Source organism: Myotis daubentonii, chromosome 12 (genome assembly GCF_963259705.1).
Source record: "Myotis daubentonii chromosome 12, mMyoDau2.1, whole genome shotgun sequence".
NCBI lineage: Eukaryota > Metazoa > Chordata > Mammalia > Chiroptera > Vespertilionidae > Myotis > Myotis daubentonii.
The window spans coordinates 35,813,208-35,830,236 of NC_081851.1; the positions used below are offsets into that span (position 1 = coordinate 35,813,208).

The 17,029-nt window shown below is 52.9% G+C and overlaps 3 protein-coding genes across 3 annotated transcripts in view; 1 reads left to right on the plus strand and 2 right to left on the minus strand.

Annotated features, from left to right (window-relative positions):
• The window catches only part of CCT7 (chaperonin containing TCP1 subunit 7), a 354,827-nt gene that overhangs the window by 15,121 nt on the left and 322,677 nt on the right, over positions 1-17,029 (minus strand). The window lies entirely within an intron of this gene.
• PRADC1 (protease associated domain containing 1) lies at positions 843-6,002 on the plus strand. The gene is made up of 5 exons (XM_059659448.1): positions 843-929; positions 2,813-2,913; positions 3,386-3,495; positions 3,757-3,924; positions 4,114-6,002. The coding sequence occupies exons 1-5, from the start codon at positions 863-865 to the stop codon at positions 4,232-4,234; spliced, it is 567 nt and encodes a 188-aa protein (XP_059515431.1). The 5' UTR covers positions 843-862; the 3' UTR covers positions 4,235-6,002.
• Positions 3,612-17,026, minus strand: SMYD5 (SMYD family member 5). Its single transcript, XM_059659438.1, has 13 exons — positions 16,900-17,026; positions 13,086-13,194; positions 11,978-12,117; positions 11,398-11,519; positions 10,986-11,055; positions 10,354-10,458; positions 9,546-9,608; positions 9,254-9,324; positions 8,829-8,935; positions 8,369-8,425; positions 7,391-7,485; positions 6,651-6,721; positions 3,612-6,555 (listed from the first exon to the last, which is right to left on the minus strand). Exons 1-13 carry the CDS (start codon positions 16,993-16,995, stop codon positions 6,411-6,413), a joined length of 1,251 nt encoding a protein of 416 aa, XP_059515421.1. The 5' UTR covers positions 16,996-17,026; the 3' UTR covers positions 3,612-6,410.

A 17,029-nucleotide genomic window follows, 5' to 3' on the forward strand; every position in this document is an offset into this window, starting at 1 on the left:
CATTTATTGAACGCTGACTGTGGAGCAAGCTTATGCTAAGTAAACTCTTAACATGAGTTTTTTCATTTAATGCTCACAACCCTGTTGTGTTGGTATTGTTACCACGTACATTTTACAGACGAGGACGCTGAGTCTGGGAGCTTAGGAAAGATAGCCAAAGCCACAATAGTACAGAAAGTGGTAGAGAAGCTGTCGTGGGCACCGGGTCCCAGTGTCCGCTTTCCGGCTCTGCATTGGCCAGAGCCTCCTAGAGGGTGGGCTGCACCTGCCGCGTCCTTCGCGCTTCCACTGGGGCCGCGCAAGCACTGGTGGGACTGGGCAGGGGGCGAGCTGGCGGGGCGCCAGCGATCACCTGGGCGGTAGATAAATATCTTTCCGAGGAGGGCCGGGGAGGAGGAAAGCGAACTGGGAGAAGGCAAATCACGCCGTGAGGCGGCCGCGGGGAGAATCCCGCCGAGACCGCAAGAGCTGATGATCAGGACTTTCGGCGGCTGAAGCGAGTGCTGCCAGGTGCCCACCTCGTTCCCGGTCATCCCCTGCCAGCCCACCCCACATTCCTGGAGGTCGCGCAGAGTCCAATCCAAACTGAGGAATGCTGGGGCGGGGCCGAGTGGGGGCCGCAGTTGCTGTTAAGAGTTTAGACCAATCAGCCCTCGGCCCCACTTCTCTCGACCAGTAGGAAGTGGGGTAAGGCGCAGAGGTAGAAAGTGTGGCTAGAAGAGCAGGCGTCGGAGCCAATCAGCCGTGGGCCTCGTTCCCATTCGCCAACCAGCGGCAGGAGCGGGCCTGGGGGTGGGAGGCCGGGGCAGCTGTCAGGCTGAAGTCCGGCGAGCAACGCGCGGCGCCCGGCCGGGCCCTGGAGATGGTCTTCGGCGCCGCGGGCTGGTGGTGTCTCGTGCTCTGGCTCCCCGCCTGCGTCGCGGCCCACGGTGAGCGGCAACGGGCGGGGCGGGGCGGGCCGTCCAGCTTGCGCGCGGCTCAGGCGGGGGGCCACGGGTCACCTTGGGGACCCGGCGAGTTCGGGCGGCTGGGTGGGTGGGTGCTGGTCCTTAGGAACTTGAATTGGGCGCGGCCTGCGCCTGGGCTCTGAGCCTCATCTCCCTACATCGAAGCAAGGCTCTCCCTTACCCCCACTAACGCCGACCAGGCGGCCGAGGGAGCGACCAAGAGGAGGAGGAACCACTAGAGATCCTGCATGCTGTTGATATGTATGTGAGCACATATGGTAACACACATCCCTACACGCGGGCTCACACGCAAGCACAGATGTACATAGACAACCTGTTTGCACCTACACAAGCACAGAAACATATATACCCACACACATACGTATACCACGCGTAATTTACACAGATGAGCAAATGCAAAGGCCAGGCAAAGATGTGTGTGTGTGTGGGGGGGGGGGGGTAAGGGGGTGTTTAGTGCTAATCCAGGGAGGCTTCCTGGGCATGTATCTGTATCTGATGGCAAGTCCTCACTCCCAAGATAAAAGGATGCATAGCCCAGTGCCAAGGCAGTGGGGCTCTACCTGGTGGCTGATTTGGGCAGTAAACAAGGATAACTAAAGCCACAGTCAGTCCCACCCCGCGCACAGTAGTGGTTTGGTGGTTTGTTGATTGACTGATGGACCGGTGGCCACAGCTCTCACCCTTCTGCATTCCTTAGTGGGCTAAGGAAACCAGAGGCTCAAGTTTAGGTGAAACATTACACTTTGGTGCTAAAGAGAAGTTCCCACACCCCAGAAAAACCTGGTTCTGGCAATTCCCTTCCTCAGTGCAGTGGAGCTGGAAATAGTTGTTCATTCAACAACTCTTATTGTGCACCCACTATATCCTAGCCACTGTGTTAGGTAATGTGGATACAGCATGGAATGAAGCTATAAACTTATGGTCCTTGCTGTAGTGGAGGAGACAGACATTAAACAAAAAATTATGAATACTCTAGAATTACAAATTATATTGGAAGTATCAATGGAAAAAAAGTATATTTTGAATGGGCATAAAAGGAGGGCAGTCATAGAGCAGATTTTTCTGCGAAAGTGACTTTAAGCTATGACCTAACAGATGAGTAGGAGTAAGCCAGGTAGAGAGGTAGAGGTGGGGTGAGGTGAGGGTAGAAAGCCTCCCACAGAGAAAAGCTTGCAAGAAGACTCAGAGTGAAGAAACTGAAAGGAGTCCAGTGTAGCTTGAACAGAGAAAGGAAATAAGGTTGGAGTAGCAGCCAATAGCCAGATAGAGCAGGGCCTTGCAGGCCATTGTTAAGAGTTTAGATTTTAAGTGCAAAGGGATGCTGTTGATGGGTATTGAAGCCATGGGAGTGGTGACATGACCACATATGCTTTAAGATGTTTTAAGAATATCCTTGGCTGTTGTTTGGGGAATGGACCTTAGAGAGCAAAAAGCGAGGAAGGTAGACTAGTCAGGACAAGAAATGATAGTCGTGGCCCAGGAGGATGGCAGTGGGACCAGAGTCAACTTTTCAGTTTTAATAGTGTTTTGTACCCAAACTAACACATCTTCAGTTGGAAACTCTCAGGTCCACTTCAGAGCAAAGACAGATTAACCCTCAGAGATCACACTAGAGCTGTCTTCCTGGCTCACCTTTGCAAGCAGCAGCAGTTATAAATCTGTCTGTACTAACATTTACTAACTCTGTCTGTATCAACTCTATCCTCCCCAAGGCAGGGACCATCTATCTCACCCACCTGGAGGACCCACTTGGCTGAAACTGGGTCCTGAGGCCCTGACTATAGACAGCCTACTTGCAGACACAGGTCCATGGAGGCTTCTCATCTGTACTTTTTACTTTTCAGGCTTACGCATCCATGATTATTTGTACTTCCAAGTGCTGAGTCCTGGAGACATTCGATACATTTTCACAGCTACACCTGCAAAGGATTTTGGTGGCATCTTTGTAAGTTCGGGGAGGATCCCTCCTCTCTGATCCTGTCGCCATCTTGTCCCCACTAAGCTGAGGCGATCCCTCTCCTCCCTCCAACCAATACTTGAGTGCTGGGACTTGGAAGGGAGCAGTGCAGGGGCTGCAGTGCAGGAAGGAAGGGCTTCCGGTTACTTCCCTGGGCACCATGGAGGGACCAATTGTCCTTGGAAACACGAAACAGTGAAAAACCAAGGGCCCTGCTAGCTCTACCTCTGAATGATATAACTTAAGGCAAGTTACTTCATCAGTCTGGGTCCGTACCAACTCCCTTGCCTGTCTCCTGGAAAGGGATAGGACAACTATTTTGTGAGAATGAAGTACCCAGCACACAGAAACCACCCCACACCTTTTCTTCACACCTTGTGAGGCACGATGGATAGGATGTCAGCCTGGTCCTAAAGCAGGTGCGTCTCCTCACACGTTGACCTGTCTAAATGTCTTTCAGCACACAAGGTATGAGCAGATTCACCTTGTCCCTGCGGAACCTTCAGAGGCCTGTGGAGAACTCAGCAACGGTTTCTTCATCCAGGACCAGATCGCTCTGGTGGAGAGGGGGTGAGGAGTGGACAGGCACTGGCGCAAGGGAAGGGCAGGAATAGGAAAGCTTCTAAGGTCAATGATGGTGGCGGTCCTTTGAAATAGTTTTTAAATAACTCATCATTTTAAGTCTCTTTAAGGTTATCCATGCTTTTTGGCCATTTATTTATGAGCCTTTATGAAAAAACTGTCCATGGTCCTTTCATCCTCCCAGGGTGATGGCCTCGGGGAGGGGTAGCTAAGACCCTGCCTTTCCTTTGATCTCATCACCTTTTCCAGGGGCTGCTCCTTCCTCTCCAAGACGCGGGTGGTACAGGAACATGGCGGGCGGGCGGTGATCATCTCTGACAACGCAGTTGACAATGACAGCTTCTACGTGGAGATGATCCAGGACAGTACCCAGCGCACGGCTGACATCCCTGCCCTCTTCCTACTCGGCCGAGATGGGTGAGGATTCCTTGTCTCTGGAGGTCAAGGGCAATCACCAGTCCCTCCCACAAGCCTCATCTTGGGGTGAACCAGTTGGAGGGTCAAAAGTCCTTGGGCTCTGGATGGAACTCCCAAGTGATGGGGACAGTGGGGCATGATGGGGTGCTGAGAAAGTGACCATCCCCACCTCTCTTCATGCCCTCCCAGCTACATGATCCGCCGCTCCCTGGAACAGCATGGGCTGCCATGGGCCATCATTTCCATTCCAGTCAATGTCACCAGCATCCCCACCTTTGAGCTGCTGCAACCACCCTGGACCTTCTGGTAGAAGAGTTGGTCCCACCTTCCAGCCAGCTCTAGGCTGGGAAGGGGAAATCCAGAAATTCTGCTGTTTGGGACTTGGAGATAGCATTTGGGGATAGGTGGAGCCGGGTAGAGGAAAAAGGCTTCGGCCTCTGCTAGGCTAAGGGAAGTCACACCACTGTTCTCCCTTCCCCAGGGCCCCCAAGGGTGTCTCATGCTATGGGAAGATGCAAGAAACATGCCTCAGGGCTTCTTGGCTAGAATCTGGAACAAAAGGGGCTAAAGGCAGATGGCCTGAAAGCCATCTGTGACCTGTCACCTCTCACCTGGCTCCAGCCTCCCCCACCCAGGGTCTCTTGTGTCCTTCACAGCAGTTACTGGGGTAGTTTAAGGAGCTGGTGTTTGAGGACTTAATAAACCCTCACTGACTTTTAGCAATAAAGCCTCTCATCAGGGTTGCAACTGTGTCCTAGAATAAGAGCTCATGGGTGGGAGGGCCTTCAAACTCACCCATCTGGCCCCATGCCCTTGTGTTGAGGGGAGGAGATTGAGGCCCAGAGACAATAAATGACTTGTCCAAGGTCTTTTAGGACCTCTACTCAGATTGCTAATCTTGGATCCCAACACAGCCTCCTGCTTAAGATCTTAGGAGCCATAGTCCCTGGGGAGAAGGCTCATCTTGCTGCCCAGTGCTGGGGAACCATGCTTGCCCATGGAGGATCCTTGCTCTGGGGATTTAGAACATCAGCAAAGCGGAGTGTAGGTGAGACCAGAGATGAGCCTAAACTGGGGAGCTAGAGCTCCCACCTCCTGCCATTATCTGATCTACCTTTCGAGCCTTTTCACCACCCACATGACTGCTGTGTGCTCCAGCAGCTTGTCAAGTCATTCTCCACCAAGCATGCCTTCAGAGCCTGTCACCACTCACATTTTATTGAGAAGAGTGGGCAGGCGGGGGGAGGAGGGGATGCTGGCTGCTGTGAAGGAGCAAGAACCCAATAGGCCAGATGGAAAGGCTCCACCTGGCTCATAATCCAGAGAAGGGCCTGTGGGCAGGCACCTGTCTTCCTAGGATCCCTTAGCAGGGGGATGTGAAGACCCCTTAGGGAAGGTAGGCAGAAAGGAATTGCAGGTGATGGGTTATAATTTCCACAGCTTCCAACACAAGAGTGAGGGGTACTGCTAATTTGGGGTTGGAGGATACAGTCAGGGCTAATCTTCAAGTGTCTAACCCAGCTCTTCTAGTTTCTGGAAGACTTCAGTGTTCCTCTGCGGAGACCCTAAAGATGGATCGAGGCCAGGAGAGCCCCTAACTGACCCATATTCAACTGGTCCCAGGGAACCATTTGGAGCATTCTAAGGAACACAGGCCTGTCACCCCCAGGCCTCAGCCATGCTGCGAGTCTTCAGTGGGAAGTGGTGTGAGGAAGGGGTAATGATCGCCCACACGCCCCTTCTGAGGGAAGCAGAAGCCTTTTCTGTACCCTGTGGGGCCAGCCACTGTGCCAGGGCCTGAAAGGCAAGGCACAAAATAGAGATTCTGGAGTTTGGGGAAGGAGTTAGTCTCCACTCCCGCAGATGTCCAAGGAGAGGAAGGTAATTCCCCTGGCTCAGTGTTTACTGGCAGAGCCTTAGGGAAAGTGTTCTGGAGGCCCAGTTCCTCCTTCCTGCCTCACCCAGCTGTGCTAGTAGTCAGGCAGTTGCCTTATCAGCTACAACGATGGGAGGTGGGGAAGGTGAGGGCAATGCACCCCCTCTTCTTTCTTCTTCAATAAAGTAAGGCTGTTCTCAGACGCCACTTTGTTACCCTCTCAATAGCAAGTAGAGAGGGGTGAGGCCTCAGATGGATGGGAAGGTGCAGCCATGGAGCCAAGGGGGGAGAAATACTGTCAGGCCCTGACCTTGGTTCCAGCCGCTCACACTCTGGAATGGAGTACATGAGGAGGAGGCCAATTCTGAAAGGCTCAGCCACAGCGCAGAACCCAAGCCACTCAGCAGCAGTGTCCAGGGCATGAGGTCTGGTGGGGAGTGGAGGGCCTAGGGCCCAGCCTCTGTCCTACCCTCTGGCAGAAACAGCTGGAATGGGGGGGCGGGGGGGAGCAGGCAACGGGAGTGGGGAGTTCCTTCCAAGCCTCTTCTCTGGGGGAAGGCCCCATTTTCTGGCAGAGTCTGGGGTAGGGCCCCTTCCAGGCATGGTGACATCACACATCGGTCATCTCGTCCCCCAGCTCTGCATCTTCTGCCTCTCCTTCCTCCTCCTCTTCATCCTCCTCCTCTGAGGTCACGTTGGGTTCATCCGCTTCTGCCAGGCATTTGGGGCAGGAACAGACAAACAGATAGTTTTCCCTGCAGCGGATGGGGGGATGGTGAGGGTGAAACGTCAGGCAGCTGCTGGGACAGAGGATCTGAGCCCAGCTGCCCACCTCGTCCCCAGCAGGCACCTGAGGATCTTGTGGCGGCTGTGGCGGCTGCGCTCCCGCTGGCAGCAGTCTAAGTAGCTGATACAGATTTCCTGGAAGGCAGAGGAGAAGTGGGGTCTGACAGTCTGTGCTATTAGATGGGATGAGGGACTCCCCGATCACTACTCTATCTCCAACTTCTCCATCCCCAAGGGCCTGAGCTGCCCTTCAGTGACGGGTGGGCTGCCCCAATCCATTCCTGTGTCCTCAGCAAGCAGGTCACTACAGGACTCTAACAATCTACACATGAGGAGAGAGGGGACTGCAGTGAGCCTCAGGCCAGGCTTAAAGGCATTAAGGGCAAGATCAGTGGCGGGGTTTAGAGGTTATCTTGGTGAGATGCAACCTGTCCTGGAAGGTTCAACCAGACTGTGCAGCACTGACAACCAGGACCCCAAACCCACACTAGCTCCCCATAGTCCCAGCCACAGAGCCATCTCCGGCTTTCTTGGAAGTTGCAGTCCTTCGTCACAAGGTAGCTGGGGACAAGAACCTGGCACACGGCTGTTTCTCAAACACTGCTCTGAGGCTTTCTGGAGTAATTTTTTAAGAGGTGGGGTTAGAGCATATCTAGGGGCAAAAAGACTGATGCCCTGGGGTGTGGGGGGTTCAACTCAACAGCCGGAACTTAAGGCCCTAGCCACTGCCGCTCCCAAAATCTAGAGAACTTGCAAGGCCCACTGCCACCCCCCCATGCTCCCCACAGCTCCCGGCCCCCTCACCTCTCCTGGCTTAATATCCTCCAGGGCGGTGACATGCAAAAGGAAGTTGTTTTCTGGGAAGGAGGTCTCTGCATTGGGGACACAGCTGTGGTTGCCTGGGTCATGAGAGGCAGGTAATGAGGATTGCTGACTAATAAAAACAGCCTCAACTCTGCAGAGCACTAGGTCCCATCCTTCCTTGTTTTCTGGAAGGATGGGATCTATCTAGGGCTGTGCAGATCCTGGAACTCAGGTTTCCTGACTCCCTGTCCAGTGCTCTTTCCTGAGACCATTGAGGCACAAGTGTATCCCACATCGCTCCCTCTCCCACCCCCATGTCTGCCCTCCTCACTGGCCACCTTGACTCTCAGTTGTGTTCCCAGTGTCTCACAAAAGAGGGACAGGGCTTTAAAAGGTCTGCCCGTGCCAGACCACTAACTCAGTCCTGTCTGCTACTGGTCATCTGGTAACAGGTGAGCCTAGCCCTCTGAGAGCTTAGTTTGGGAGGAGAGAGTGGCTCTGGAACCTGGCAAGAGGATTTGCAGTGAGGAAACTAGAGGGTGGGAGGCTGGGAGCTAGAACAGACAATAGTCTGAGCGCACTACCCCTTCCCAGCAGGTGGGGACTGCCTGCTAGCCTGAGTTCCCTCCTCCCCGGCTCCTGAGGGCTCCCAGGCGCTCACCACACGTCCCTGCCAAATTTCGCAGAGCAGTGGTGGTGCACAGCTCATGCTTCCCTTGAGAAAATCAGAGCTCAGTGCCCTGCAGAGCACAGGGCCTGACCCACTGGGAGTTTTTATATATAAACATATATTAAGGCACCAGCAGTCCAATGAATGAATGAATGAAAAACTGATGGACCAAAAAGGACCAGAGGAATCTCCAAGGGAAGCTCAGATCTAACCCCACTCCCAGACTCAACCCCATCAGCCTAGAAGGAGCAATACAAAAGAGATGAACTGTGACTACGAGGGCACCGCTCCTCAATGTCAGGACTCACAGCAGCTCTGAAGCACAAAGAGGCCTGATCCTTCACAGTTAAGGAACTCGCCAGTTGCTGTAAGAAGTAATATGCAGGTGTTATTCTACCCATTTTATAGGGAAAAGGAAACTAGGTTTATAAGGAAAGGCACTGCCTCACCGTCCTGCCACCCTACCACACGAATGAGCTGATCCCAACCATTTCACCTGAACTTACATCTCTGAGGCATGAGCCTTGCTTTTCTGCAAATGATAGCGCTCTATATGTCCAGCACTCCCCCACCCCCAGCATCGAGCCTTTGCACAGATCTCAGGCCCATTTCTCATCGGAGTGTCCCTCAGACAGATCTGAAGCTTCCCACAGGCACACAGGATTCTGTCCCCCATCAACTCAGACGTCCCTGGGGAAAACTGTGTCCACTATTTGACCACGGGGGTGGGGGGTGGGGGGTGGGGGGTGGTGTCTCCATTTCACCCACCTGCCTCGATGTCCTTGTACAGCTGGTCAATGAAAGCATCCAGCTGCTCGCGGTCCTGTGGCTTCAGCTCCAGAGCGTCACAGGCATGGACCCACTGGCTCAGGGAGCTGGGGGTTCCAGGCAGCGGTGGTTGGAGAGCAGGAGGCCCAGCTAACAGGGCTCTCCACCTCCAGGCACGTTAAACCCATTCCTTTCTCCAGGGTGAGGGCCCCGTCTTCCCCACAGACCAAGAATCCCAATCGGAGCAGACTCCACCAGCTCAGTCTTTCTGACCCCCCATCACTATGTGCAATGTAGCACTCTGGCCACAGAGTTGCACCCTGTCCCACCTAGTCTTGAAGGGAGCTGTGGCTACCTTCCTTAGTCCATTTCCCACCCAAGCCCTAAGGGACAAGTCCAATGTATCTGGAACAGTGTCTCCTAACCTGGTCCCAATTCCTTGGCCATTGGTCCCAACAAGCGCAAAGAGAGACCGGAATCCATCTGGAGTGAACCACTGTGGGAGAGAAAAGAGATGAGCGCTCAGGTTCCAGCCACTTGTTTTTCTTCCCGATACAACTCTATGTTCAGGCAGTCTTCTGTGAGTCAGTCCCACCCCAACTCCCGAAGACCACGTCAGCTGTCGCTTGGCTGTCCCAGTAGAAAATGCTGACGCAGTTGCCCCTAGAGAGCTGGAGTGGCTGGGGAAGACACTGGTCCCACCCCCCTCACACTCACCTGGCTGAGTGCTTCCTCATAAAGGGCCTCTGTGAAGAGTCTCCGCAGAAGTTCCAGTTGGCCCTGGTTTAGGAAAAACAGGGAGAGACTTGCATCCCTGAGGATTTCCCATCAGCACCCAGGCAGGGCCCAGACGACCTTGTGAGGGAAGGAAAAGGGCCAGCTCTGTAGACTGAGCTTTCCCTGGGGGCAAAGGAAGGCCACAGTCCTTATTTGCAAAGAGCCACGGCAGTCCACTGGTCTACTTCAAATCAGAGTGGCAAGCCCCAAATCCCTCCCTATTTTCCAGCCCTCACTGCCAGCAGGGCCAAGGAAGCCTGGCTTCGAACACCAGTTCTCACCACCAACCTCCAGCCACCCTAACTTGCCTCCAGACCAGCCCGACTCTCCCCCTCCACCCTTTCCTCAGAACTCAATGCAGGAAGACCCACCCCAGATGCCTTTCACACATCTGCCTCCACCTTCACGCAGCTCCTGCGTGGAAATCCACTGGCCTCAGATTTTGTAATTCTTTGATGGGCAGTGGGTACTTACTGCTCCCTGACCCTGTGGACCCCCAACCCTCCATCTTTCATTATACCTGATACACCCACTGCTGTCCTATAATATCAGGGCACCCCTCCTTCCTCTGTCATTATCCCACTTCCCAGTTTGGGGTCCACATTAGGTCATGACGTTAAATAATGGCAGGAATGTTAAGTCCTCTGAATAGATTTTTCACTAGGAAGGGACCAAATGTGGAGCTCCCTCAGGAAGCCAGAGAATATTCCAGGCTATTGGGGTGGAGGGGTCATGGGAAAAGACCAACCTTGAATTTGTCCCCCAACAGTTTGTGGACAATTTCTTCCTCCTCATTGGCCGTTTTATTACAGAACTGGGAGAAGAGCCTGATCCAGCGATCCTTATCCTTAGCCTGCAGTGAACAGATGTTTCAGGTCACATTCACACACCCCTATGCATGCATGTGCACACACAGACTCAGACACCACAACCTTACTGCCACTGTCGCCCCTGCATCACACCTGAGCTTCCAGGTAGACCCTTCCCTTGATCTGGGACTTCCTTCCGACCCTATATATCCCCAGCTATCTCCCCCAGCTGGGGCCAATCTAGCCAATTTAACACTTGAGCAACAATAGTAATAGGAGGGGTTAGCATGGCTTCTCTCACTTATGTAAGAGACACAATCCTAAAAAAGTGGTGCTTACAAACCCAATGCATGAATTGCTGCTGCACAAGAATGTCCTCTCAGAGGTCAAAGGCTATAGGCCAGATGAGTGCCCACTCCCCCTGCAGATGTATGGTTATCAACCCCTAAGGTTTCCGTAGGAAGCAGCTTCCCTTAGAGAGCCCAGGGGAACGCTGCATCCCAGCAGGAGACTGAGGCCGAGGGTTGAATGAAGCCTTTTCCGCTTCCCAGCAAGGGTCAGGTGGGCTCACCTGCTTCACTGTGGCCACCATCCGGGCCATCAGCATGATGCTAGCAGTCTCAGGGGGGTAGTGAACACTCCTGGGGAGAAAGAAAAAGGTTTGGCTCAGGAATTCCCTCCAAGTAGTGGATTTCAAGGATGTCCAGTCTGATTGCTACAGACTGGAGAGAGACAGTCATCGGCAAGGGCTTGGACAGGACTTTACATTCCTATAGGCTTAATGGGAAAGTGTAAAATGTTGAGGATGGTGGGACTGGCAGCTCAAACAGAAGGCAGGGGACTGGGTAATGTGACCTCTGTAAGAATGGGGTGGGGGAATTCTGGGAGATGGTAACTTAAGAAAAATGGCTGCATCTGTTGAGCCCAGGCAAGGAGGCAGGGGAGGGAGGGGTAAAGGAAAGAAGAGATGAAATGCCACCTACCTCCATGCCTCCTGCAGCTTATTGAGAGGATGCAGGGGGTCATCCTGGGAGGGGCCTGGGCACAGGACCCGATGGTATTGCTCAGCAGCTGCCAGCCGACATTCTGCACTGCAGTACATCACCTGTTGGAGGGTGGAGGTCAGCACCTCAGGCTGGTGAAGCACAGATGTCCCAGGTGGTACTCACCTCCTCTAACTGCATTCCTTCCACAAACAGCCCCTGAGCAGTAGCCCAGGGTACTGTGACACAAGAAAGCATACAGTGCTCTGGGGGCACATGAGGGGTCCCCTACTAACCCAGGCTTGTAAAACCATGGAAACAAAGAGAGCTTAGCAGGTAGAGGGGAGAGCCCCCCAGGATCTTAGGAAGAGGACAAGCTCCCATCCAGCCTCTTTAGACAATGGGACTGGAACAAGAGGATGAAACTGCAACAGTAGCTGAGCCTTTCAATGTCTTATCCTACACTGTGGTTCTCAAGGGCTGTGACCAGGTCCATCTTCGCTGCTGACTCCCCAAAGAGGACTTCAGTTAAGGTCTCTTCCATCAGTCCCTTTCTGGTACCCTCCCCAAGGACACTCACCTGGCAGTGGGGACAGTTCTGGTGGAGGTCCTTGCGCACAGTGCACAGCTCAGGGTGAGGCAGCACCTGGCCGGGTTTCCCCGTCAGCCTCCGGGCATTCTCCTCTGCCTTCTCCAGTGCCCGCAGGCAGTGGTCACAGGCTGAGCAAGAGAGCCAGACATGACAGTGTCTCGAGAGCAGGGTCCACATTTGTCATTTGCACAGCAGTATCCCAGGGCTAGAATAGTGCTGGGCACAGAGTGGACGCTCACAATGTTTAGAAAGTGAGGAAATGAATATGTTAAAGAATGAAATGCCCTAACCGGTTTGGCTCAGTGCTAGAGCGTAGGCCTGCGGACTGAAAGGTCCCAGGTTCGATTCCGGTCAAGGGCATGTACCTTGGTTGTGGGCACATCCCCAGTGGGAGGTGTGCAGGAGGCAGCTGATCGATGTTTCTCTCTCATTGATGTTTCTAACTCTCTATCCCTCTCCCTTCCTCTCTGTAAAAAATCAATAAAATATATTTAAAAAAAAAAAAAAGAATGAAATGAAGGAATGGATTTCATATGCATTCAAAAGTAGAGGATTAACTAACCTCTTTCCTCTCTGGAGTCCCCACCCTGCCTGTCACAGGCACCCTGCTTCTCAATGGGACTTAGTCTGTGGGGCTCCCATCCCTTCCCCCAGACTGGGCTTTCCCCACATTTTGGAAAAAAGTGACCCTCCTTCCACAGTTTATCTCTGGCCTAAGAAAAGAGTGGGGGGAAGCATGTGGCTGGTTTCTGACCCTTAATGCAGCCTTTCCACCAAGGGGCATGTGGCCTCTGGGCAGAAGGCTCCACTTTGGCACGGAGCCCTTCAGCATGACAGCCAGTCCCTTATATTATCAGGGTGGACTCTGAGTTCCACCCGAGTGACAGCCCTCCCCCAGGGAGCACTTCGGAAGAGCCTCTTTCCTACAGGCTCACAGCCCCTGACAGCCTGAGATCAGACAGTGTTCTCGGGCAGTTCTCCAAGGGAAGACAGCCTTTCCTAACATCCCAGGGACACCCACCAGCAGGGAGTATGCAGCTCTCTCCATGCACAGAGGCAGCTGGGCCAGCAGCCATGAGGCATGGGATGTGCTCACCTCGGTAGCGATAAAGTGCATTCCAGAGAAACTGTGCAGCCACCAGGGGCCGTTCTACAAAGATGGTCTCCCCCTTCCGGATCAGCTGTGTGGCAAAAAGCCCCTTTCCCTGAGAGGGCAGAGAAGGAGCAGGATGGCCATCAGAAGAGGCAGAGGACAGTTCCAAGGCTCCTGGAGGGCCACCCCGCCTCACCCCCACATGCTACCTCTTAGCAGAGGCAGGAGGGTTCACGGAGCATGGTCAGCACCCCATTACTGCCTCCACTCTGACCTACTTTCAGTCACACTTTCAGCCTGTTCAGAGAAGAGGGCCCGGGATGTCAGCCACCCCAGAATACCCATGGGGGAATTTTTAGAATGGCCACAGGAGGGCCAGAGCTCACAGCAGGCTGGGGCCTCCTGTACCAGGAGCTGGTAACAGCAGGGCAGCCTTCTCCGAGTCACCCACATGCTCCTCCAGGATCTGGGCAGTGATGCTACTATTAATGGTTGCACAGAAGTCCTACACCATGGGAGAGGGAGGCCTAGTTTGGGGGAGAATGTACCCTATTTCCCTGGTTGGACGGATACTCACAGCAGCTGGCATAGTACCTGGCACTTAACAACTTCTCAGAGGTTACTCTGAAAAGAATGACTAATCATAGCACTAATCCTAATGCTTATTTGCTTGAACTTTTGAGCTAATTGCTTCACTTCTTTGCATGTTTCCCACATGAAAAATGAGTATTTAATAATATCGAACAGGTATTTCCAGGATATAGCACAGGCCATGCACCCCATAAGCTCTAGCACCTTACTACTCCAAGTGAGGGGATGGACTGGCAGCCTGGGCATCAGCTAGGAGACCTTCAGAAACGCAGAATGTCCGGCCCCACCCCAGGCCTGCTGAATCAGAATGACTTTAAGAAGATGCCCAGGTGATTCATGTGCACATCAGAGTTTGAGAAGTACGTAGTCTAAAGCACCATACACATGGGAAAAAGACGAAGGATGAGAAGACAATCGCTGAATTGCATCCCTCAGAGTGCAAAGGGATTCAGGAGACAGCTTTAGAACCCAGGGGAGTCACTGGCCCCCCGAGGCATTTACTTCACCGTTCACTCAGAGCAGTGCCTGGCAAACACTGAATTGTCACAAAAGGGAGAGAGAAAAATGATCGGCACAGCAGTTAAATGTCCTGTCATGTGGCCTCACGGGTAGCACCCTGTCTTCTAGCATTGGTGCTCTGGCTAGACAGGGACACCTCCCCAAGTCAAAGCAGCAGGAAGTGCAGACCAGAACAGGCCCTGCGCAACCCATGAGCCACAAAGCTCAACCATCTGAACAGCTCTGGGAACTCTCACAGGGGAGTGGGGCCGCTGGAGCAAAACCACGGGGCAAAGCCGTGGATGCACTTTGGTTGTCTTCCTGAAAGCCCCACCCCATACCTTGTGGCCCCTGGGACCCAATCTCCCAAAATGAAATTTGGCCTTCTGCTACGGGACACAAAGATGTGAATGTTATCTCTGACAATCTCAAATCTCAGTATTAGATAAATATTGATCTCTTTCTTGAGGACCAAAATGTAGACAATATCTAGTAATCAAAACAAAGTGAAAAGCAGAACTGTTCCTCTATAAAGCCACACATTCCCCCAAACATATGAAAGTGTTTCAAGAAAAGAGCTCTAATTCATATTTCCAAGAAGCTTGGAGAGAACTGAACCTGAATGGAAAGGGCACAAAGTATGCAAATATATTTCCAATTTGGCAAATAAATAAAAAATGTTGTACAAAACTCTAAGACTGCACTAAATTTTTTAAATCTTTATTAAATGGATGATTTTATTAAAAAAAATATAAATTGCTAAAACTTAATTCAAAAGTAAGAAAGCCTCGCCTGGTTTGGCTCAGTGGATAGAGCGTCAGCCTGCGGACTGAAGGCTCCTGGGTTCGATTTTAGTCAAGGGCACATGCCTGGGTTGCAGGCTCAATCCCCAGCAGGGGGCATTCAGGAGGAGTCGATCAATGATTCTCTCTCATCATTGATGTTTCTATCTCTCTCTCTTCCCTCCCTCTCTGAAATCAATAAAAATATATTTTTTTAAAAAGTAAGAAAGCCTAGAAGCCTAGACAGACTAAAAAGCAGTGCTGTTTTCTGGCTGATGTGTACCAGTATGGCATTCTGGTTGGCATCACTGTATTTGATCAGGTTTCTGTTGTGATTAGTCACGTCCCTGGCATAAGAGTTGGTAAATTTTTAAGAAAGCATTCTTCCCAATATCCACAGAAGCAATAAAGTGATCAAAACTATCCCATGTGAAGCTCCTAATCTATATGGTTTTATGAGCCAGCTCTGTCAGACGAAAGAATAATTCTCATGCTATTTAAACTATACAGTAATGTAAAGCTTCTCCATTTTACTCAAAAAACAAAACATAACTGATGTGGTAACTGGGGAAATTACACAAAATAAAATCATAAGCCAATCTCATTTGATGACTATAGATGCAAAGAGCCTACTATCTTGTCACTAAGTCTGGGTAGGTGTATGCTTTTCTCCAGCAGCAGGTCGGGTATAGTCATGGGGAGGGCAGCCAGCTCATTCTTCCAGAGCTGGGGTTTTGACAGGACAATTAGGCAAGGAGAGTGGCTGGCGTAGTAATGAAGTGAGAGGGAAGAAGTGAAGAAAGAAGGGGGCCCGAGAGATGGGAGGCTAAGTGATGGTAAAGGTGAAAATTTCTGCATGCCAGGAGTGCCGGAATGAGACACCATCCAAGTGCAAGCCAATCAACACTAGGGGCCCTGGGGGAGATGGAGGTGTGAGCAGCTCCCCGGATGCAAGGGAGTGGAGTGCCATGCACGGGGCAATGGAATTGGGTTGGGCCTCTGACATGTTGGGCAAGGGCTAAGGATACACACAGCCCCTCCACAGGATAAATGAGTCAACCTCTGGTGAACAAAGAAATGCCAATGAGAACAAAGCAGCACCATTTTGCACATATCAATCAGCAACAGCAACGATCAGAGAGGAAATCCTCAGTGCTGGAGAGAACAAAAGGACGTGTGCTGGGAAATGAGCTGCCCGTTCTTTGACCTCCGGGAAAAATCAGATGGAGCGCAAGGGCCTATAGATAGGGTTTGGTTGTGGACACTGCCGCCCTCCCGGGAATTCAACTAAACGATTATTTAGCTCTTAAAAACGAATACTGAGAAATAGGTTTAGGAGACGGGAAGATTTACTGCTGCATCAAAAAGCCGTTTCTAAAAATGTGGCCTCACATATCTGCACAAGACCAGGATTGCCGGTGATTTCCCCCCCCCTTCTTTCTTTACATGCAAGTTCACATTTCTTACGACGAACTTTTAAAAAAGCAAGAACAAAAGTGACAAAATCACCTCACTCTCCTGCTCCACCCCTCCAAATGCTCCCAGGGGCTGCAGGCTCCGGTCCAAGCGCTCCCAGGCCCTTCCTCACCCCAATCCCTCCAGAAAGTTCCCCGAGGACCCCGTTTTTTCAACCCCGTCCCCTCGGCTCACACATCCCCGCCCACGGCGCCCGGGGCCGAGGGGCACCGATCCGCGTCCTGGGTCGGGAGCCCCAGGACCGCCCCCCACCCCCGGCCCCGCCTGCCGCAGCCGGCCCGGTTCCGCGGATGGGGGCGCGCACGGAGGCGCGGAGGCCCCGGCACAGCGCCCCGAAGCCTGTGCGCGGGGACAGACCGAGCGCCCCGCCGCGCCCCCCCCCCGCCCCCCCCCCCCCGGCTGCGAGCCGCCTGGGGTCGCACGGGGCTGTTCCCAAGGCCGGATGGGGTGGGGGTCTTCTCCGGCCTCACCTTGGAGCTGCTCACGAAGCGAACTTCCACGGAGACCCGGGCCCGGCCCGCCACGCCCATGCAGAAGGAGAACACGTCGCACATGGAGGCCGCCATCTTGGGCGCGCCTCCTCCTCCTGACCCTTGACCC

What these genes read in the sequence shown, in the direction of transcription:
- PRADC1 (XM_059659448.1), top strand. Translation starts at nt 863, where the DNA reads ATGGTCTTCGGCGCCGCGGGCTGGTGGTGTCTCGTGCTCTGGCTCCCC. An exon ending in AGGATTTTGGTGGCATCTTT is followed by an intron (nt 2,914 to 3,385) that starts GTAAGTTCGGGG and finishes AATGTCTTTCAG; the next exon opens with CACACAAGGTATGAGCAGAT. An exon ending in ATCGCTCTGGTGGAGAGGGG is followed by an intron (nt 3,496 to 3,756) that starts GTGAGGAGTGGA and finishes CACCTTTTCCAG; the next exon opens with GGGCTGCTCCTTCCTCTCCA.
- SMYD5 (XM_059659438.1), bottom strand. Translation starts at nt 16,995, where the DNA reads ATGGCGGCCTCCATGTGCGACGTGTTCTCCTTCTGCATGGGCGTGGCG. An exon ending in TGGTGGCCACAGTGAAGCAG is followed by an intron (nt 10,459 to 10,985) that starts GTGAGCCCACCT and finishes TGTTCACTGCAG; the next exon opens with GCTAAGGATAAGGATCGCTG. An exon ending in GTACAAGGACATCGAGGCAG is followed by an intron (nt 8,426 to 8,828) that starts GTGGGTGAAATG and finishes TACTTCTTACAG; the next exon opens with CAACTGGCGAGTTCCTTAAC.